The 24,440-nt window shown below is 38.5% G+C and overlaps 1 protein-coding gene across 1 annotated transcript; it reads right to left on the bottom strand.

Moving 5' to 3' along the window:
* Window positions 1-217: 217 nt before the first annotated feature.
* On the bottom strand, window positions 218-22,452 carry FEM1C (fem-1 homolog C). The gene is made up of 3 exons (XM_004267467.3): window positions 22,263-22,452; window positions 20,692-21,409; window positions 218-4,891 (listed from the first exon to the last, which is right to left on the bottom strand). Exons 2-3 carry the CDS (start codon window positions 21,233-21,235, stop codon window positions 3,585-3,587), a joined length of 1,851 nt encoding a protein of 616 aa, XP_004267515.1. The 5' UTR covers window positions 21,236-21,409; window positions 22,263-22,452; the 3' UTR covers window positions 218-3,584.
* Between the last annotated feature and the right edge of the window lie 1,988 nt (window positions 22,453-24,440).

Genomic DNA, 24,440 nt, shown 5'->3' with positions numbered 1-24,440 from the left:
TGTATCTTTAGTTTCTGTGCTCTTTACTGGAAAAAAAAAATTAGAATAAACTACATAAATCATCTTTGTTTTTTACATACTAGTATAATAATAAATGCTAACTCGTGAGTTCTAACTGACTATAAATTACCAGTAGGTGTTTTTGAGAAAGGAGTCCACTATCATATGCCTTAAGATAACATCAGTCAAGTATTGAGTTAATAAGAATACACTAGTATTTGGCGCAAATTTAATTTTATTAAACCTTACAATGAATGTTGTGGCGTATCATTTTCCATTGTGTGACAGTTTATTGGCTGGCATCTGAATACAGTACTTTTTGGAAAAATACACAATGGGAATTGACAAAAGGGAGAGAAACTAGTTGCTTAGTGATGTATGAGGGCAAAAAGAAAAAGATGACAATTAATTTTAGTTTTCCTAGTAACTAAAATGGTTAAAGTTCCAAGCAATAATGCTGCTGGTACAGTGCACAAGAATATGGTTATTATCTCATCCGGCCCCCACAATTCTGGGGAAATTAAAAGGATTATTATACCTGTAAAATTCAACCTAAGGCTTCTGCTGGGTAATATTATTTTAAAGAGCTACTTTTTCAAATATAACCTCAACAGTTTTCTCAAGTCACAGGAGACGGGGGCCTCGAAAACATTATACATTACAAGTCACTTTACAAGTGAGCAATCACTTAACTGCAAAATCATAATGGGCACCAAATTACCTTTGGTTGATTTGGGCTAATGTCCCTGTCAGATTTATGGATAAGAAAATGACTCTTTTTAAAATCTGTAATCCACTTGTCTTTATAATGTAGACTGGCATCTAAATAAAATGACCATTTCTTTTACAGAAATGATCAAGAGTGGAACATCTAAAATTCAGCAGGCCTTAACAGGGGATTTTTATGGAAATGCAACCAAAACTTATACATTAGCTCCAGCCAACATTACCATACTACAGTGTACAGCTGAGAGTACAATTAGCTCATTATTAAATTACTCATCTGTTGGTTAAAAAAAATAACACAAACTTAAGTTTTTTTTTAAAATTCAGTCTCACAATTTTGTGAATACTTTCTGACAAAGGCCTTAAACAGTTATCTGAGGGCACATTTATGAAACAACCTCCTCTAAAATAAAATGGACAATTTTGAGCTTTTAAACTACGTGATTTTTCAAGAGCTCCTAACATCATTTGGGGAGATGGCAAATAGAGAACTGTATCTTAATTGAAATAAGGCATTTCAGTTATCAAGACTGAGGAATAGTTCTAAGTTATCTATATTCAGTGGTGGGAAAATGCTATGTAAAGAAATCCTTATTTTATACTAGAGTTGCACAATTCAAATTCACCTATAAAATAGTGTGAGATGTGCCTTACTATAAGAGCATGTAAGCCCTCCTACACCCTCCCAAAAAAAGGAATATTTAATCAGTTAAAATCCAATTGCTCACCGTTCACCCCAAAATTATTGAGATCAACTAATGTAGATTTACTGTACTTGCAAAATTTTCCTTTCTTTAAAAAAAAAAAGGCTGTTCACGCATATAATTCTTATTCCAGAAGGTCAGAGGCAAATGATTTCAAAAATTGATATCTGATATTTCCAGAATAATTATCTAAATCACAAACTATTCTTAATTTATGTGGCAGTTCAAATATTTCATCAAATTTTCCTATAGTAAACAAGATATTAAAATCTCTTCATCAAAAGGTTGCAGAGCAACCATTTATATCCAAATCACCTTTTTCAATGGTGAAATTAAATATACAACCTAGTAAAATGAGTAAGGATATCTCTTAAAAAATTAAACTTCAATTATTTAACCAGAAAGTTAAGTCTAATGCTTTTTTGTTTATTTACTATTCTTCATTACAAGTTTTTTACTGAGTAAAGATGAAATAAACCTAATGTGACTGTTTGCAATGATGACTCCTTAAATACCCCTACATCAACCCTCAGAATAAAATGTCAACACAAAAATCCAAGTGATCAGGCTCATTAAACTCACAGGTAAACTGAGTTTTTCCTCAAACCAATAAGGAGCTTTTTATTCAGAACAATTGCATTAAGACATTTGCAGGGCAAATATGCCATCATAAATTTTATTCTGAATAACAATAAAGTGCTGAATGATAATTACCTGAATCTTTTTTAGTACTTTTCACTTATTTTTTCTTAAGTTAAAAGAGCCCTTTCTGTGGCATTAGCAAAGCTGTGGAAAAAAAAAAATCCAAAAAAAAAAAAAGAAAACAAAGAAGGGAGGGAGAGAGGAAAGAAAGAAAAGAAAGGAAGAGAGAAAGAAAAAGAAAGAGAAAAGAAAAGCTAATTTTCAGTAAGGGAAGAGGAAGCACTGCAACCTTTTGTGTTTAATTAGGGTGACAAATAATTGAGACCAAAGTAATTCATGCAAGTTATCTTCAAAGGTATACTTAAGCTTGAAGAAAGAAGGAACACTGTTACTGACCTCTGATACTATGGCAGTAAATTGCATACTAAAAATACCTTAATTATCCTAGATGCCTAGATCTGGCTTGGCAAGCATCATGCCACTGACATGCTTCAGCTCTTTTTTGTAAATAAAAGTGATTTGCAGTTCAATTACTGAATACTTCAGTGTGACTCATTAAGCTGTGTGATAAAACTTTGAGGTTAAATTTAAGCAAATTCTCTACACCTAATCACATCATCAGCACAAGCAGGACAATGCTGGCGCAGCATGAAAGGTGGGTCACTTTACAAAGATTCTTCCTTTTACTGCATGATATATTAAGACGACAGACCTAAATTTCAACTGGGTTAATGAGTTAGAATAGCTTTGTTTCCCAAATTTAGCACACAATAATTTCAGTGGATTAGAGAAAGAAACCTCAGATGTAAAGAAAAAAACAACAAAAAAGCTTGAGCTGTGGTAGCTAACCTGTAGCTCTAAAAATTGTCATGCTACAAGAGTACTTTCGTAAAATGAACTTTGTAACATACTTAGCAGTGTTTCAGAGTTGAAGGTGACCAACTGCTGCATAGAAAATATGCTAACATACAACAGTCAAGTTGAAGCCAGTGCATAGAGAAGATAAAGCACTTATGGTAACTGCAAATGGTAACAAGTCCATAAAGTTTGTACAACCTAACATGGATCCATAAGGGGAAAGAAATTGATAAGTAGAAATGGTTAAGTTAAAAATGAGGTGGAAACAGGGGAGAAGCTCAAAGAGAAGGAAGAAGCACAAAAAAGACATTCAATTGTATAAAATTCACAAACCAGAAAAGTATAAAGACACCACTGAAAAATGGTTAACTCTATCCCAAGCACCCAACAGCAAACAAAACCAGAATGGATAAGCCTTTGGCAGACAATTTTAGAAATCTGAATATGAGATTACATTTCTCAATAATTCACAAACAATATATTATATGGTATATTTATATTAAATACTGGGAAACCAATCCTGTAAATTTGATGCTTACAATGCTTTAGCCAATGAGAGCACGATGAAATCAAGCTAAATGAATGCTGGTGTTACCACAACAGTGCTCATTTATGAAACAACTGTTACCAAGTCGTGCTTCAACAGTCAAATTATCATCTATGAAGTGAAACGAAGGTCTCTAGCTTTTCTGGGATATGCCCTTTATAGTATATTCTATGATTCACTATGACACGAGCAGCTAGACACTGCAATGTGGTATGATTTATAGGCTGGATCAAATTTTTAGCCATTTCCTTCTCGTCCAGCAAGTCACTAGCAGTTTGTTTGTGCAAGTTTGTGGCATCAAAATGTGCACCTGATTTAATAAGGAGATTCATGATGTCTGGATGGTTGTTCAGAGCAGCGATATGGAGGGGACTGTTGTCATCCGAGTCTCTGACGTTCACATCAGCACCACATTCTAGCAGTATCGCAGTAACTTGCAGAGATGGAAATTTACAAACAGGGTACTGCCCTACACAGGTAGTATTCTTGTCCACAGCCAGATGAAGAGGGCTGAAGTTATTCTTTCCCCTTGGATGCAGCTTAAGAAACCTGTATATAGTTTGCTTTTTGAAATGATCCTGTTCTAGAGTACAAGGAACTTTTTCTAATATGCAAATCAAGTGCAAAATAATGGAAAGAGCCTTATTTAACTGTAATGGGTCTGCTGGACACTGAGTTTGTTTGATCGCTCGCTCTATTTCAAGGACACTTTTGCACAGTATGCCCATAAGATCATCAAATGTAACAGTGGTTCCCAGACCTTTAGCCCTATACTGTAGCATAAAAGAGAACAGTTCTGCAAAAGATAATAAGCTGCTGGCGGTCATCGGGCTTAGAGGGTCCAAATTGTTCTGCTGCATATCCAAAGCATACTTCCATAGGTTGATGCATCGTTTGAAATTTCCAGAGTCTGCATAGACAGCACCTCTATATCTAATATAGTAAGAGGTGTCAGGATGAGAAGGACCGAGAATACGTTCTCTAATTAATAGTGCCTGCATTCTCATCTCATCAGGATCAGCAATAAGACCTTCTAGCTCTTCTGCACTGTTTACCTCCTTGGCATAATCATAAGCCATTATTAGTGTCTGCGGTACTGGTTTGCTAATTATATTAGTCCTATCACTGTACCTCATGTTCATTGCCTTTTTCCAGTATTTCAAAGCCCCAAGGAGATCTCTTTTTTTGTCTACAAATGTAGCTCCCAGAAGCTCTAGAGCATTGATCCTTTCTGTCTTGCTGGTCTGTGCATGGTGAGTCAGGAAATCCACAATATTTGTGTGACCAGTCACACTTGCTGAGAGAAGGGGAGTCATTCCATAACCATCCTTTTCCATCTTGGCACAATACATAAGAAGCATCTTCATGATGTCCAAACTTCCAGATTCTGCGCAATCATGCAATGCAGTATTACCTTAAGGAGGAGGAAAAGAAGAGATAACATATTTGAGGGACCAGGATATAATGTAATACATATGTATACTTTAGAATCTAAAGAAAAGCAGGCAGCTCCAAGCTGCCCTCAATGGGACATACTTTAATTTGATTACAAATAAGAAAAAATGATCTCCAGCACCTAAAGCTAATGTCTGACACACAGCAGGGGGAAAAAATATTGGTTAAATTCTTTGAATAAACGAAATGACAAAATAAGGCATGAAAAGATATTCAAAGTCACTAAATGAAATTCAAAATTAATCCACGGCCTGATATTTTTCAGTAATGTTTTCAAGTGTATATTCTACAACTAAAAACTGACGAAATGAAATTAACCACCTATTTACAGTTTTGCTGACAGTCACTTAACTTTCTGGGTCAGACTCCACATTTATAAATAAGAAATCTAGTCTGTAACACCTAAGAGTCTCCAATTTGATTCTAAGAGCCAGAAATTATTTTTTCAGTATTTCTGATTGCCAAGTGAACCTCAGCTGTTTTAGTCAAAAATCTTGGTAACAAAGTACAAGACTTTCTTCAAAAAACTCACATAAGAAAAACAAGTCCACTGAAACCTAAAAAATATGTGGGTGGTTCAACATGAACTTTAAAAGGAGACATCTGAAGTGTCCTTTCATAATGGATTATTTCCCACTGTAATTTAATTTTCTTAAACATTCTTTTTAAATGTACTAAATGTTCTAACACCGTCCGATTCTTCCCACACATGCATTAAAACTGACAATAGACACTGGCACATTAGTAAAAGGCTGTGTGGATGGAACATACTAAGACATAATCACTCATTTTAGCTACCTAAATTTAATCTAAACATTCTACTAATGATCAAAACAGAAATTATCATGCAGACCTTTGATATCTACATACACTGTTTACAGAAAATTTCAACAGTCTTTTTAGGCTGTGTGTGTGAAAAATAACTAATATAGCTGCCTGAGACAGCTATCTTTAGAAAGACCTGCTTGCAAGGATGGCCCTGGGCTGGCATCTGGAATGTTGTCTGGTAAACAGTTCCAAGATATAAAACTTTCCCTAAATGATAAGGGTGGGCTTTTATGCTGACTACCTGCTTTCCTTCTGGGACTGTGGAATTTTGCGTATGTGCTCAGCAGAGGGTGCCTTTGTGACCAGTGCCCAATAAAAACCTGGACATTGAGTCTCTAACCATTCTCTCATCAATCAAAATGGGTTTCCCTGGGCAGGAATATTGCACACATGCATTTATGTTGCTAGGGGAAGACAGCTCTTTGTGACCTCACAGGAAGGAGAGAGCATAAAAAAGCCTGCACAAAGATTCCTCTAGGCCCCAACTGTGCCTTTCCTCTTATGATCCAGGTACATGTCCTTATTATATCACTGTAATAACTCTTAGCCATGAGTACAACTGTATGCTAAGTTACCTGCAAACATGGGGGTGGCCTTGAGGACCCCTGACACAGGATGTGTACTAGAAAGTTGTTTAAACCTGAATACTTCACGTAACAGATCTACAGATAAAATTCCAAAAAGCACAAGTTGTAATACATTAGGACTTTAAATCTCTTCACAAGTTTATCCTGTTTATTAGTCTTCCATGATATCTATAGGGATTATATTAAAAAATCTGGATATGTTGTGACCCAGGATTCCAATGGTCTACAATGGAAGGGTGTCTGATAGAATGTTTTAGCAATGTGTATGGTAACCAACCACTAAGAGAGCCCAGAACTTCTGACTACTAATGTTCATTTGCTCAAAATAATTTCAATTAAACATGACTACTACTAAGTATATTTTTAAAACTCTTTTGAATTATGGATCCCTAATATTCCCATTTTCTCTAAGAAATAGACAATATAATAGAAATATAAACAGAAGGCTTAGATGGCATTCTTCTCTATTCAGAACAATAAAATCAAGAAAAAGAATGCAGCAAAAGCCAGTTTTTTAAGTAACTGAATTGACATATTAGAAAAATGCAGAATATATATATTTTGAATACACCATATACTGAAAAAATGTTGTTTTGTTTTGTTTTTTGTTTTAAAGCAATAAGAGACTCTCACATCTAGTATTGGCAGAGGTAGCATGATTACCCTCCCAATCAGAACCAGAAAAGCTGAAAACTGCATTTAAAAAAAATCTGTACGACCGCCTGTAAGAGCTCACAGGGAGACAACATCCAGGAGAATAAAGAAAATTAGTTAAGTAAAGTCCAGAATTTGGGGAAGCTTTCTCCAACGACCTCTATTGATTCTGGAATAGGCAGCTAAAAAACTGGGCAGAGCTTTTGACCTTTCAGGGCTAGAGGAGAAAACTGGAGTCCAAAGGCCATTAAGAAATCCCTATACACTTTAGGTTATAGCTCTGAAGGGCTGCTCTCTAGGAGTTAAGGTGAAGTGCAAAGAAACCAGCGTTCACAGGCACTGAAATGCAAGTTAAAATCATCTTTATATTGAATTAAAGTGATCCAGAACTGCTAGTATATATGTAATCAAAAGCCAGAAGCAAATACAAATACTACTTAGATGAAGATATTATCATATTAGAGCTCAAATTATTTTTATATATTCTTCATATATAATGTTTGGTATCCAATCAAAAATAATGGACAAAAGAGAAAACAAGGAACCACAACACAAAAACCAAGGATAAGAGCTAAGAGAAAAGCCCAACAGAAGATCTAGATAATACAGTTATCAGACACAGACTTTAAAGTAATAATTATGCTTAGAGTATTCAGATATTTAAAAAAAATTTGAGAATTAGACAGAAAACTGCAAACTACAAAAAAGAACCAAACGGACATTCTAGAACTGAAAAACTCAATGGGTGGCTTTAAAAGCAGACTACACACAGCTGAATAGAGAATTAGTGAACTAGAAAATTAAGTCAGATGAAAATACATAGAAAGAAGCATGCAAGTGAAAGGATGGAAAAACAGGAGACTATAGAGACAGAGGAAACGATGTCAGAAGGGATAACATGCTTAAAACCAGAATTATAGAGTAAGAAAATAGGCCCAAAGCAATATTTAAAGAGATAAAGTTTGAGAATCTTCTGAAGCTGATGAAAGATTAAGCATAAATTTAATAAGTTTTATAAACAACAAGGATAAACAAAAAGAAAGCCACACTGAGGCACTCTACGGCAGAACCGTTAAAAACTAAGGACAAAGAGAAAATCTTAAAACCAAAGAATAGGTGGACATGACCTGCCAAAGAACAACAATTAGACTGACAGCAAAGTTCTAATCAGAAACAAGAGAAGCCTTAAAGCACTAAAGGAAAATAAATGCCAACTTAGAATTCTGTGAAGTAAAGGACCGTTTCAGGTGAGAAAGAAAAGATGAGCCACATGGAAGCCTGGAAAGGAGAGTATCAACATTGACAGAAAGGGTAAATTTGTGAGATATCTAAATAAATATTGACATTAAAAATAATATCTTGTAACAGGGTTTGAAACACCTATAGAAGAAAAATGCTTGACAGCAATAGCATAAAAGTAAAGAGGGTAATTGGAGTTGAAGTATTCTAAGATTTCTGCCTTGCTTGGAAAGAGGTAAAATTAGAAATTTATGTTAGCTTTTATAAGTCAAAGTAGTACTATCTAGAGTAACCACTAAAATAATAGAGGGTATGCATGCATATAATTACTATATCCTCTAATATAGAGAAAAAATGAAAAATAATCCAAACAAAGACAGAAACAAAGCAAAACAGGTAGACAAATAAAAATCAGTAAGTAGCTAGGAGATTAAAGCCCAAATATATAAGTAGTTACATTAAATACAAGCAAACTAAATGTTCCATTAAGACAAAAACTGTCAGACTGAAAATACAAACACACATAGAACTCAACTACATGCTGCTTACAAGAGAAATACCTTAAATGTAAGGATAGAAAAATGTAAGGATAGAAAAAGGTTTAAGTGAAAAGATGAAAAAATATATATACTTTATGCAAAAATTAACCATAAGAAAGCGGTCTGATAAATATCAGATTAAGTAGACTTTAAAACAAAATACATGATTACAGATAAACATTTTATAATGGCATAAAATTCAAAACAACAGAAAGATATAATTCTAAATTTGTTTTCACCTAAAAACAGCAAAATAAATAAAGCAAAAATCAACAGAACTACAAGGAAAATCAGATAAATCCACTCATAATACATTAGAACACACCTTTTTCAGTTTAGGAGACCAAAACCAATAAGGATATTGAAAATTAAATGAACACTGTAGAATTTAATTTTTTTCTAAGGACACATGGAACATATACAAATGCTGACTACATTCTGGGCCATAAAATGAGACTCACACAAATGTCAAGGGACTGAAATCACTGAATATGTTCTAAGTCCACAATACAAGTTAGATTAAAAACAAGCGGAAAAAAAAAAAAAAAACCCTAGAAAAATCTCCACATATTTGAAATTTAAAAATATACTTTTAAATAGCCCACGGGTCAAAGAAGGAATCCCAATGGAAAGCAGAAAATATTTTTATCTGGATGATAATAAAAATGTTAAATAAAAAATCTTGTGGGATATGGCTAAACTATGCTTAAATGTACATTAGAAAAGAATGGCTTTTTGAAAAAACAGCTAAGTTTCCATCTCAAGAACTTATAGGGGAAAAACAATATATTAAACCTAGAGAGACTAGAAGCAAATAATAAAAAACAGAAATAAATGAAGAGAAAAGGTACCAGTATGCTAGCACGGCATTTTTCCCCTAAATTGTATTAACTATTGCGAACTTATATTAATAACTATGCAAAGTAGAGAAGATAAACTTGTCTACAAACAGAAACCAGAGAAATTGGTAGTAAAATAAAAACCCATGTCTCCCAGTTGCCATTTCAGTGTATTGCTCATTACTAAGGTCATATTTTAAATGCTAGTCATACTACACTCCAGTGAATAAGTTATTTCTAATATAAACCAAGCATCATAATAAAACTTCCACCAATCATATTACTTTCCAGCTCAAAAGCTTTCATGCTTCCTCTAAAGAAATAGCTGAAAATCTTTAAGATTTCAAAATTCTACAGCATTGATTCTCAAAGCACTATCTGTGTGAGGATGAGAAAGCAACAAGGCAGAAATCTATAGTTTTAGAAGGCATGTCATGTGAAGTAAAGCTTAATCTTGGTAGTGGGAACACACATAAGAAGATATATTCTGGGAAACAGATTTTTAAAAAGAGAAATATTTCCCTAACCTACCTCTCTAGCCTCATTCGTTGTCATCTCCAGTATGAATGCTGCTCTGTGAATCTAGCCCAGGAGCCAGCAAACTTCTTCTGTAAAGGGTTAGATAGTATTCCAGCTTTTGCAGTCCATAAGGTCTCTGTTGTAATCACTCAACTCTACCATATAACAAAAGTATCCATAGGCAATTGGTTAAATTAATGGACATGGCTGTTTTCCAACAAAACTCTACTTATGGACATTGAAATGTGGCTTTTGTGTAATTTTCACATGTCATGATATATTATTCTTCATTTGATTTTTTTTTCAACCATTAAAAAATATAAAAAATATATCTTAGTTCTCAGGCAGTACAAAAACAGGGGGTGGGCAGGATTTGACCTCTGGGCCAGAGTTTGCCAACACCTTCTCTAACCCAAAAGACATCATCAATACCAGCCACACACAAGGCAAAGAAACTGCTTAGGCTTCCCATCACTGTATTCTAAGTTACCTCTCCCAGTTCCTGGAATAGTCCCGCTAACTTCCACCTCCATGCCTCTTCTCTTAATTTTCCTGTCAATATACTCTTTCTTCTTTGCCTTTTTAACTTCTTTTCCTCCAAGTTGCACCAGAAATTTCAGCTGCTCAAAGAGGCCTTCTTGGTTATACTATGTCAATTTATCATTTTGAGAATGCCTGGTGAATAAATGTTTCATTCATCCTGGTAAGTACTCATGTTATATCTACTACTATAATCTTACGTAATACCTTACATAATATGTTAGTGCTTCACAAATAGGTTTTCTTACCTAAACTGTCTATTCCTAAAGTACACAGAGCCTATGTTATATTTCCTTTATATCCCAGATAGCAGTTAGCACAATATCAAAGCTAAGGTAGATTCTTAAATTTTTAATACTTGATATCACAAAAAATGATTCAAATAAGGACAAAATAACTTTAAAAACTAAAATCTTAGGGCTTCCCTGGTGGCACAGTGGTTAAGAATCCACCTGCCAATGCAGGGGACATGGGTTCGAGCCCTGGTCCAGGAAGATCCCACATACTGCAGAGCAACTAAGCCCGTGCACCACAACTACTGAGCCTGCGCTCTAGAGCCCACGTGCCACAACTACTGAAGCCCACATGCCTAAGCCCATGCTCCGCAACAAGAAAAGCCATCGCAATGAGAAGGCTGTGCACCACAATGAAGAGTAGCCCCTGCTCGCCGCAACTAGAGAAAGCCTGCGCACAGCAACGAAGACCCAACGCAGCCAAAAATAAATAAATAAAATAAATAAATACATTAAAAAAAAAAAGTAAAATCTTAGCAGGAGGGGATCCTTTATTATTCTAACAGGTTAAGTATATAACCGCCACACTTTCATGCCCTGGAAGCCCTAAAAAATTTCTGAATTATAACCTAGACCATTACTTAAAAGTTAAGAAAACAGAGGTCAAAAAAAAACCCCAATACAAAAGCATAATTTTACAGCAAATATGTCATATCTCCAAGTGTCTTTACATAGTATATTTTGATAAAGTTGTAATCAGAAAATATACAACTGTTTCCTGCTTTTCACCTACATCTTAGTCATTTTGTCATGTTCCATGTATATAGTCTACATGAACTATTTACACAGATACTACATAATCACTCTTAATGGCTTTATGGTTAAAGTTCAAGTAAGGAGGCATGTCATAATTTACATAAACACTTCTCTGTTGATGGACATCTGCATTCCTTCAGAATTTTCACTATTAAAATTAATGCCTAAAAAACTATAAGGACAGATAACAGACCAGTGATTGCCAGAGGGTGGGTGCTGAGAGAATGGTTAACTGCAAAGGGGCATACAGGAAGTTTTCATTCCACCTCTATTGTAGTGGTGGTTAAATTACAGTTTATGTTTTTCAAAACTTAGGGAACTGGGCTTCCCTGATGGCGCAGTGGTTGAGAATCCGCCTGCCAATGCAGGGGGCACGGGTTCAAGCCCTGGTCCAGGAAGATCCCACATGCCGCAGAGCAACTAAGCCCACGCGCCACAACTACTGAGCCTGTGCTCTAGAGCCCGCGAGCCACAACTACTGAACCCGTGTGCCACAATTACTGAAGTCCGCACGCCTAGACCCCATGCTCTGCAACAAGAGAAGCCACCGCAATAAGAAGCCTGCGCACCTCAACGAAGAGTAGTTCCCACTCACCGCAACTACAGAGAGCCCACGCGTAGCAACAAAGACCCAACACAACCAAAAAAATAAAAAATAAAAAAAGTAATTGTGGTGATGGCTGCACAAATCTGTGACCATACTAAAAATCAATGATGGGTGGTTTTTAAATGCGTGAATGGTATGTGAATTATGTCTCAAAGCTGTTTTAAAATCAAAGTATTTGTTTTTAGTGAAGTATAAGTTTTGACTGATAGAAACAGCAATTAAAAGGTTTTTTATCATAACAGATTTGTCTGGAAATGCACAAAAACAGTACTTATTGTAACAGGGAACAGCCAATTTTGACTCCATGTTGGATCTGTTTCTTTGACTTTAGCCTTTGCTTTTCGTTGCTTTTGTTATTATAATCATACATAATTTCCTGCCTCAGGGAACCCTACCCACCTGTGAATGGCTGCAAGAAAAAAGAAATTAACACATCCCCTCCGGGAGGCTGGCCATTCCAGGAGACGTTCTCCAAGACTGATGGCCCTTTTTACTTTACTTCCTCCCCACCTCTCCCTCTCTATTCTGCCTTTTTACTTTACTTCCGATTCTGTAAAAAAAACTGGCATCCAGACCCCATAAGGTGGTTTTTTTGGGGACCCTAGTCTGCCATCTTCTCGGTCTGCCAGCTTTCCGAATAAAGTGGTACTCCTTGCCTCAACACCTCGTCTCCCGATTTGCTGGCCTGTCGTGCGGCGAGAAGAGCCAGCTTACACGACAGCTCCAGCTCGCTCATCATCTCTCCTCTTTAGCCTGCTGTGCTTGGCATCCATTCTTCTACCTTGCAGCTGGGGCTAAGCCGAGTCTTTAAGAGAGGTCCACCTATAAACATGGGGGCCGGGGGGCGGGGAGGGAGGGGTGCAGTTCAACTGCATAACAAGGCTGATTGCAAGCATTTTACTCCTGGAATAGCTAATTGGTATGTGTTAAGGGAGCAGGCGGGAAGGGGTAAAGAGGAAAACTTCAGGGTATCAAAGGAGCACTAGAAGGTTCCTCTGCTCAGAATATAATATTTCCCTTCCCCATGTATGCTGTAACACCAGAGATACTCAAGGACAAGAGTTTGAAAAAACAAAAAAAAGAATCAAAAATAGGATGGGGGGGCTTCCCTGGTGGCGCAGTGGTTGAGAGTCCGCCTGCCGATGCAGGGGACGCGGGTTCGTGCCCCGGTCCGGGAAGATTCCACATGCCGCGGAGCGGCTAGGCCCGTGAGCCATGGCCTCTGAGCCTGCGCGTCCGGAGCCTGTGCTCCGCAACGGGAGAGGCCACAACAGTGAAAGGCCCGCGTACCAAAAAAAAAAAAAAAAAATGATAAAAAACTACTGGTATTAAGATTACCACGTGCCTTCCCCTCATTAATTCTTTATATAAGGCAGTGAGCTAGGAACACAGAGAAATTTAACAATACAGGTCCTTGAGCTCACTACAAAGTTAAATGCTAAAAAATGCTCAAGATGCATTCATGTGACTCAAGGGGGATGAGGACTGGCCTTTGAAATGGGTCTTGATAGCAAGCAGTAATATCTGAGCTAAGGGATCAGGACTAAATTCAACTAATAATAGTATAATTTGATGAAAATTACACAACATAAGTTGATGAAAACATCAACATTACAATTCAGACTTACATTCTAGTTCAGACTCTCTATTCAACTGCAGCTCTACCCAAAGGTAGGGAAAAAAGAGGAAGAGATATTTTAATCAAATTTGCATCCATGTGACTTCTCTACCTGGGCCTCTCCCCAACTCTTCCACCTCTATCTTCCAACACATGCATTCCCGATGTCTCAGTAGCATACATCTTTAGAATGCCATGGGCTTCCTAAATTTTCTTTTAAACAAATTTAATTAATCAATGTGATTAAAATCTCATAAAGATGAACTCAGTGAGGGAACTATATGTAGCTAAAAGATCAATAAGTAAAACTTAACCACTGCCTTAAATTTGTGTTGCTGGGGATGACTCTGAAATAGCAGTAGTGTTCAGGAACTACTCATTTTCACCATCTTCAGTTCAATCTTGTGAGGACACAGTTTACAATCCAATCTTCACGGATAGAGGAACACAATAGATATTTCCCTACTGCACTCAATAGACACATCATCTACAGCTTAGCTTCCCCAACTAGGATGCCAAGTTTCCCCGAAGACACAGAGAAAGTGTGCCAGGAGATACAGGAGGGAAAACGATGAACAAGAAACAACTTGCAGGAGCAACTTGATCTGGGATTAAAATGTTAATGAACTCAACTAGTTAAACATTATTATTATAACAAAATAAGTATGGAATGTTACAGAGTAGAAAGAAATTTTAAATCCCTCTCTTTCACTCTTCTCTGCTACTAGGTGTGTTCTGAGGTAACCAAGAGCTGAGCTAGAGTTCTCAAAGAAAAACAGAATTTCAGCTTCCAACACTCTCAGTCCTGAAGTATACAAATAAACTACCTACATGACAATAGTCATTATCCTTGTCCATTCTCTTAATACCAACCATTCTTAATTTACAGTGGAGATTTTCTTACGTGAAATTCCTTTGGATTTACAGTGGATAAGAGAAAAAAAGGATTTCTTTTTTTTAACATTCTCTTGATTGAAATACATCTATACCCTAAACTGCCTATACTATAGGAGAGAAAGAATGCCTGGGGTTTGCTTCAAGCTACTGCAGAGAACAAAAGGAGGGAGAAATATATTTTTTAACATATATTAGCAAATGTGGATAAATGCTGAAGCAAGGTGATAAATACATAATGGTTCTAAGTATTCTTCTCTCTTTCTCCACTTACATATAAGTTAGAAAACTTCCATAATAAAGAGGCAAATAGGGGCTTCCCTGGTGGCACAGTAGTTAAGAATCCGCCTGGTGGGCTTCCCTGGTGGCGCAGTGGTTAAGAATCCACCTGCCAATGCAGGGCACAGGGGTTCGAGCCCTGGTCTGGGAAGATCCCACATGCCATGGAGCAACTAAGCCTTGTGTGCCACAACTACTGAGCCCACGTGCCTAGAGCCCGTGTTCTGCTACAAGAGAAGCCACTGAAAGGAGAAGCCCGCGCACCACAAAAAAGAGTAGCCCCTGCTTGCCACAACTAGAGAAAGCCCGCACACAGCAATGAAGACCCAATGCAGCCAAAAATAAAGATTTAAACTAAATTAATATAAATAAATAAATAAAACCAAGGTTTAAAAAAAAAAAAGAATCCGTCTGCCAATGCAGGAGACACAGGTTCGAGTCCTGGTCCAGGAAGATCCCACATACCATGAAGCAACTAAGTCCATGTGCCACAACTACTGAGCCTGTGCTCTAGAGCCCGCGAGCCACAACTACTGAGCCCGCGTGCCACAACTACTGAAGCCCGCACGCCTAGAGCCCGTGCTCGCAACAAGAGAAGCCACTGTACTGCAACAAAGAGTAGCCCCCACTCGCCACAACTAGAGAAAGCCTGTATGCAGCAACGAAGACCCAGTGCAGCCATAAATAAATAAATAAAAGATTTATTTATTTTTAAAAACGAGGCAAAAAACTGCCTGATCTAGCTCTCTCAAACCCTTTTAAAGTTAACCATACTTACGAGCCTACATGGTTTTCTCCCTTTTCTAAGCTCCTATAGAGTTCTACCTGTACCACTCACTTTTCACCATCACTGTCTTAATGTCTTCATGTACGTATTTCTGTACTACAAGGACCAGAAAACAGTCCTTGCCATCCAAGAGCTTATAATCTTTCCTCTCCTAAATGCAACACATTCATTCAACAAACTCATTTATCAATTGCCCCCTGTGGGCCAGATTACTCTTTCTAACACATGGATACAAACACCAGGTCTCTAGCCTCAATGAGCTCACAATGTAACAGAATTAGAATGTACTAAGATGGGTTTCTCTAAAAAAAAAAAAAACACCTCAGTCGTTCCTCTGCTGAAAACATTCACCGACTTACCTACCACTGCATAAAGAATAAAGTCAAACTCCTTTACCTGGAAGTCAATGTCCTTTTATACTCTAGCCCTGACTGCCCTTTGGTCCAAATATGCTACTTTCCAATTTCTGTACCCTCCAAGCATATTTCTCAATGTGTCTTTCCTTATGCCATTTCCTAAGCCTTAAAAACTGGATCAAATCCCTTCTGCAGATCTCAACTCCAACAATCCTTTCAAAGCCCAGTTAACTCCATGAGGCCTTTCCAGTCAGTACACTCTTCCAAAATCCTATATAATGAATTTATATTCCTTTATCGGTGAACAAATGTGATGTGCTGTATCTTTTCAGAGCCTCCACAATGTCCAACACAATATCTGGCCTACAGAAAATGCACAGGAATTATCCTATTACTAATTTACTTAATTATCTTGGGTATCTAAAATAATTGACCCATGTGTGAGGATAGCCTGTCCTCTGGGGCCAGTCTCCCCAATCCCAACTCAAAGAGCTGTTCTATATAGGTCTGTAGTACTCAACCAATCACTTTCAGGTGCTCAATTTCCAGTCAAATTTGGGTGTAAAAGCAGAATTGAGGGTTTAAGTAACTTTTCCATAGATCTGCAAAGTCCTATTATGAGTCAAAACATAAACAAACAAACAAAAAAACCCTCAAATATAAAAGAACCAGGGCTTCCCTGGTGGCGCAGTGGTTGACAGTCTGCCTGCTGATGCAGGGGACACGGGTTCGTACCCCGGTCCGGGAGGATCCCGCGTGCCGCGGCCACTGGGCCTGCGCGTCCGGAGCCTGTGCTCCGCGACGGGAGAGGCCACATCAGTGGGAAGCCCGCGTACCACAAAAAAAAAAAAAGAACCAAAGAAAGCCAAAGATGACTATAACCGTGAAGTACTGAGATCAGTGTTATGGCCCTAAGATGGGCTTGTCTAATCACTCCTGATTTGAGGTCTATATTTAAATAGCAACCAACTTTCCTGTCTCAAAAATGAACTGTTGTGTTAAACTGCAGCAGCATTTCTAAATATCTCAGTTTTTCTCCCCCTTTTGAATGGCATGGGAAAAAATGGAACCCACTGTCCCCTCAGGTAATGAGTTAGTTGGGGATAAAGTATTTCCAAAAATCTAAAACAAGAAAGCACTACTGCTGCATTTACCACAGTGTGGTTTAAGTATCTGCTTATGAACCTGTCTCTCCAAACAAGCCATGAGCTCCTGAAGAGCAGGGAATCAAGGACTGGATATCTTGTCTTACTCATCTTTGTATATCCTAAGTCAAACAGTCTGGCACACTCAAGGGACTCAATAAGTGCTCTCTCAATTAATGAATGAATTCCACCTTAGGTTAAAACATGTTCAAAATGCCAACAGCCTGTTAAAAAGTAATGGAAAGAGGTTAGATAATATATTCAAATGTCAACTGCCTGTTAAAAAGTAATGGAAGGTAGAAGTCACATGCATTTTATATTTAAGCAAACCAAGCATAATCTACTGACATTTTCCTTCTTCAGAACCATTTCCAACAGTTTACATATAAAATTTCCTAAGAAATTATCCCATTTTATCCCTCATCTTATCAGTCTTTTCCATTTTTTGCATGGGGATAAAAATGTGGGAAAAAAAAATCCTTTCTTGACACTCTACCAGATCCTTCTCCAGTGTTCCTGCCTCAGTTTCAAATAGTTCCTGTTTTTTTATTACCCCCCAAACCCATAAAATAAAAAAAAATCTGAAAAATCGATGAGGGAATTATCAAAGAATGGAAGCTTCAGGACCAGAGTGGGGGAGGTACATACGTACTTTAATCTGCCCCCAATATTCTTTAAGACTCACTGTCAAATTTAAAAGGCACTATGCAAAAGTTAAAGTACTGCACACAAAGTGATATGTTATATATACATATACTACACACGTATGTATTATGTGTATATATGTATGTATATAAAACTGAAGCTATATGAAAACAATTTTTGGTATAAAATTGTTTTCTCTTATGTGTACTTCTTTAAACAGCATAAATACTAGATATTGATACTGAGGTAAAAAAAGAAAAAACTCTAGAATTAGCCAGAAGAGGGAGTATACACATCCTCAAGTATAAAACTATATGATGATGGTGTTAAAAGGTTTTATTACCTCTGAAATAGCAAAGGTAATCAAGTTAAATATTGTTCACAGTTTACTAAGGGAAAATGCTCACTAAAATATGGGCTATTTACACTATAGTTCTCCCATACATTATATCTCTAAAAGTATAAAGAACTTTGAAAAAGAGAATGAAAAATAGTACCAGTACTAACCTCTCCAGTGACCTAAGTTTAAAACATGCCCCAATTTGATTTAAATACGTGAGTTTATCAACAATCTCTACATCATTAGGCTGATGAATAAAAAGCCCAAAACAAACTAAAAATTCAACAAGCCTAAACATGCAGCCATACCTTTTAACCCTTTCTCTTCTAGGTATGATTTCAAAGCATTCCCAATACTAACATGGTCAATTAAGCAGTAATTTGTTCTTTTAAAACAAACATTCTTTAAAAGAATGATGATTGTTTAAAAAAAAAGAAAGTCATGCTGTCCTTTTACCCAACACCTACATCAAAGATAATCAGAAACAATAAATCATTCATAAGAAAGAATGTTTACAGAAACATTTCTTATAGTGAGAAGGCAGAAGCAATGTAAAACTCCATTAGTAGAAGAGTATGCAGCTACTGAAATTAAAGAGCTATTATTAATGACATTAAGGATAACATTTATTAAGCTAAAAAACAAGTACAGAAGAGCATATAAAATAAAATTTCATACATATATCTAAATGCAAAATTCAGTACCTTTGGGAGGATTATCTCTAAGTGCTGGAATTTTGTGAGATTTTATATTTCCTCAGGAAAAAAATTTACAAAAAAATCACAATGTGGCTGTAACATTTTTATGACAAACCTTTTTAAAAAAGATTATACTAACTTCAGTAAATATGTCCAGTAACTATGTGGTGCCCCATAATTGTGTGGTTTAGCCACTCTGAGAGGCAATCAGTCACTATCACAATGATAAACTGCACATTCACTTTGATTTAGCAATTACACTTACAGGTATTTATAATACAATTATTTTCACATAAGTGTGCAAAGCCACAGATTTGTTCAAGAATATTCACAGCAGCATTGTTTATTTTGCATGTGACCTGTCTGTCAACAGGGACTAGATAAATTATGCACACTCATACAATGAAATACTGTGTAGCCATGAAACAGAATGAGGTAGCCACGTGTGTTGGAGCTGAATGACATTCAAGATAAATTGAAAAAAAAAAGAAAGAACAGTATGCATCAACTAACAAAGAAGAAAGAGGGAGAGATATACAGACAAGTATACTTGTATTTGCATAGACTATCTTGAGGACACACAAAACACTGTAAACAATGGTAGCTGGTGGGTTGGAGGTCTAGAAATGAAGGGTGTTAAGACTTATTTTTCATACTAAACACTGTAAACCAATTTATATTGTGTGATTTTTTTTTTTACCATGTATGTATGCTCCTTTAAGTTTCATAGTTTTTTAATATTACGCAGTGAATTACTTTGCTGTTGTATAAACAAATATGTTTAAGGAAAATAATGTTAATGCTAAGTATTAATATTATACTATCAAAACATTTGTTTTTAAGGGTTAAAAAAATCCTAAACTATCATCTGAACAGTATACATGACCATAAACCTGAACTCTTCTTCTGGACAAAGAAGTTTACATTGTTGCTAGTCAGCAAATCCACATCTGCTTAACCTAGTCCTTGTTTTGCTCTGGGCATTGTGGCAGTTTAAAAAAATCTGTTCTCTCTTGCTATATTTAATGAAAGGATTTTCTATTGGCCACACAGTAAGTATGGAATAAGGGAACAGATTTTCTCCTTTTCATGGATATTAATCCTCCCGGGTCAGTATGGCCTAGCCATCCCTGACAGAATAACAAATGAAATGCCTACATAAGACAAACATGACAATGACTCACTAAGTATAGTAGTTTCTACTCCAAGGGTATTCTAAGAAAATAAAACTAAGAAAAATATATTAAATCAAGTAAACTAAGTAAATTAAGTAAACACAAGTCTAATGGCTCAGATCAACTGCCACTAACATGCTCGAAACTTTGGGGAACCCACTTCCCATAAATTGTAAGTTACTCCAAATAAAGAGAAAATGCGGCTTAACACAGTGATAGAGGGTGTTTTTTTTAAATCACATTTGTCCCATGTACTATCAAATACCAAAGAAACAATCAACAAGGTTATACTGGAAGGGATACCTAATCAAAATAGGTCTGTCAGTGTTGGCTTACTCAACACCACTGCTTATAATTATGTATCAAACTTCCTGAAAATAAGTGGTAAACACTTAAAAAATTAAAATGAATATGAACTCACCTTTAACACTTTTTCTATTAACATCTGCCCCCTTTTCAAGTAAATACTGAGCAATCTCTTTGTGTCCTTTGTAACATGAGATCATCAAGCATGTATGCCCATGTCGGTTTGACACTTCCAAATCAGCTTTGTGTTCTACCAGGTACTTGACTATTTCCAAATGGCCATCGAAACAGGCAGCTCGAAGAGGAGTTGAATTGGTTAAAGTCGTGTTGTTGACAGACGCTCCATGATTTAACAAAGACTGAACCACCTTCAGATGTCCTGCTGCAGAAGCGGCCCACAAAGGGGGAGCCCCCTCAATGGTTTCGCCATCAAAATTGACCGAGCCCCCGACTTCTATGGAGGCACTGCACTGCTCTAGGAGAAATTCCACCATGTCAAGGTGCCCATACCTGGCGGCCATCAAGAGTGGGGTGGCCCCATTTGTTTTTTCAGAGATCAAGGAGGAAACCTCCTCTTTAGATTTGCTTGCCAACAATTTGGTGAGAAGCCGGAGTTTGCCATCTCGAGCTGCATTAAATACTGCTGTCTTTAGATCCATTTATGTCCAGTTGAGAGGCTGTGCTTTATTTATCTTTCAAAGCAAAGCTCCAGCTTAACTCTATTGACACTGGCAAGGGTTACAGGAACCAAAGTTCAGTGTTAATCACGGCGCCCCAGAACGGATGTATGTTCTGTCTATTGCCGTCCAACATATGACAACCAGAGCGCCAAACTGGAGAAAGAAAAAAAAAAAAAGTAGCGGTTTTGAAATTTCCATAGGTAAAGGCGAAAACACTAGGTTTTCTTAATTTTTACTCCTGGGGGCGGGGGGAGCCACACTTTAGGGACTACTCCGCCTCCCCAAAAAAGGTGGGAAAGAAGAATACAAAAAAGATACACACAGAGACCCAAATGTTATGGTGGGAGACACTCTCTTCTCTGTATACGGTAAATTTAAACACTACAGGCAACCGGTTTTCTCGCCTCCTAACCAGCCAAGCTTTGGGCTAGTTTTGCTTTGCACACGCCCAGAGAGAGTACAACCCAAAGAGGCAGGAGACGCGGGTGCAGAAATGTTTCCCTTTCTCACATCTGCAGAGGAGAGCGGGCCAAGGGCGCGAGGCTGCAAGGCCTCGCCGTGGCCAGGATGGCTTTCGAGAAAGAACAAAAAAGGTCGGACCCAACAAATCGCGGCCAGCTAACGCCAAAACCCTCACCCAAAAGGTTCCCTCTCCTTTAAAACTACTCGAGGCTCTCAGGAAATCCGGCTGCCTTTTAGCGAACTTCGCCCGCCCCATTCTGATCCCCACCCCCCGCCCCGCAAAGGGGTCCGTAGGTTCCCCAAACCACAGCCGCCCCTACACAACCTTCACCTCTACCTTTTCCCGATAGGGGCAGCCCCCTCCCCAAGCTCCTCCATCAACCACGACCCCCTCCCGCAGGCCGATCAGCCTGTGGCCTCCAGCCCGCTGCCCGCCTTCCGTTCCTGCGAGCGCCCTCCTTCCCCTTCCCGCCCAGGCCTCCCCGCGGGAGCCTCAGGCCGCGGCCCGGGCTCGGCCGACCGCCGCCGCCGCCGCCTCCACTACCTGCCACGGGGCTAGTCCTCCCCGCCGCCGCCGGCCGCTCGGGCTCGGGCTGCCCCCTCAAAATGAGACCGCTATCCGCGCCGCCGTCCGGACCGCCCAGCTCCGCCTGCGGCCGCACAGCTTCTCCATACCCCGCGCCCCACAGGAATGAATCCGGCCGCGCCGCTCGCCCCGCCTCGCCCCGCCCCGCCCCGGCGAACTGCCTCCCGCCCTCCCAGTCTGCGCGGGCTGCAGCGGCTACAGCAGCAGCCGCGGCGGATGGTGTAATGGACTGCGGGACGGGGGCCGGACGTGCCAGAGCACTGCTTCACATCACCGACGCGGCAGCCTCGCCATTGGGCCGGGGGAGGGCGGCGGCTGCAGCGAGCAGCCGCCTAGGGGCGGGGCGGGGCGGGGCGGGGCCACGCCGGAGGCGGCCGCCGAAGGTTGGCGGAGAGGCCGTCGAGGTGTCGGGGGCTGCTCCGCGCTCCACCTTTCGGGGCGCTGGTTTCGGGTACCTTTGGGTTCCAAGGCCATAACCCCCCAGAGGGGTGGTAGCCATTCTTTCTTTCTCGCAGACATCAACTCTCTCAAACTAGTCTCTTCTAAGGCTCCTTCCTTTGGTGGGCCCTGGAATATACCGAGCTCGTTGTGAGGCCTCAAAAAAGCAAAACAAGAAAAACGCAACAAACTTGAGAAAAAGCTTAGTTTTGGAGGCTGCCAAACATGGCTTACTTTATAAAAATATGAACTCCAAGAAAATATAAAGCTATAAGGAATGATAAAGCTTAACAGCAGTGTAAGTCATCGAGTTCTTCACTCTGAACAGTAAAACCAGGAAATGAGAGGAAGCTAAAAAGTTAATATAAATGAAAAGAATTACTACTTTGTGCAGCAGGAAATAAACTTGTGGAATTCATGACGTTAACACATGGGATGTTTTAAACTAGGCTGAGGAAGAGTTTAAATATGTTTGGAGACTTAACACCCATAGTGAATCATGATGAGAAAATAGTTTTGAAAAACGTAGTTTTCAATCTCTTGAACACTTTATTTTGGGGGACTTGAACTCACACACAGTTTTTTGGTACCGTTAAGAGAAAGAGAATGTTAGATTAGACATTATCTGACCCCCAGCATCATAAGTGTAATTAGCATTATTACTTAAAAAGTAATGCAACATTAAAGACATTTTATTTAAAAATCACTTCATTTTTGCATATTTACTTATAGTATTGTCCAGAATTTTATGTAGTTTTGTATAATTGAAATAATAATTTACATACAACTACATATTTTGCTTTTTTACCTTAATATACTCTAAAGATGTCTCATTTTTTATGGTCTTAATAATCATTTTTAAGTGGGGCATTATATTTGCCTCAGGCAGTCAGTATATAGGCTCAACATCAGTACTCCAAAATTGAAGTTAAGGTTACTACCACTGAGAGGAAAATAAAGAAGGGCAGAATAGAAAGGATGAGGGTAGCAATCTATAAAAATCAAACAACCAAGAGGAATTGGCTGTTTTATCCCTAGTGTTAAAGATCACAGTTCTACACTCCCAAGGTGTAAACACCAGAGTACAGTTTCCCAACCAAGGCCTAATGTGAGCTGACCTATCTCTCTTATCAAATTCAATAAGATGATGTAAAAATTTACATCAGTGGTCTTCAAATGGACATGAGCATCCCCCAGGGGATTTTCAAGGGGTAGGTGCACACTTAGTTTTAAGGCCACCAGTTTCTGAATCTTCAGCTTGCATCTGTATCACTTCCTAAAACTGATCTGCTGGTAAAGGAATGCAGTATGGCATCTCCCTGTTTCATTTCCCAACTCTTTTACAATAGCCATATATTTCCCAAATTGCAAAAATAAAGGACATAATTTTCACTCACTGAGAATCTTAAAATGGTGCATTGTTCCAGGGTATAAAACCAGGTAGGGCTTCCCTGGTGGCGCAGTGGTTGAGAGTCCGCTTGCCGATGCAGGGTACACGGGTTCGTGCCCCGGTCCGGGAAGATCCCACATGCCGTGGAGCGGCTGGGCCCGTGAGCCATGGCCGCTGAGGCTGGGCGTCCGGAGCCTGTTGCTCCGCAACGGGAGAGGCCACAACAGTGAGAGGCCCGCATACCGCAAAAAAAAAAAAAAAAAACCTCAGGCAACCTTTGTCAGTTCTTTATCAATTTAAAATATTGG

This window comes from Orcinus orca, chromosome 3, assembly GCF_937001465.1.
Source record: "Orcinus orca chromosome 3, mOrcOrc1.1, whole genome shotgun sequence".
Classification (NCBI taxonomy): domain Eukaryota; kingdom Metazoa; phylum Chordata; class Mammalia; order Artiodactyla; family Delphinidae; genus Orcinus; species Orcinus orca.
The sequence above is the reverse complement of the archived record's forward strand: the minus strand, read 5'-3'. Positions and strand labels throughout refer to the sequence as shown.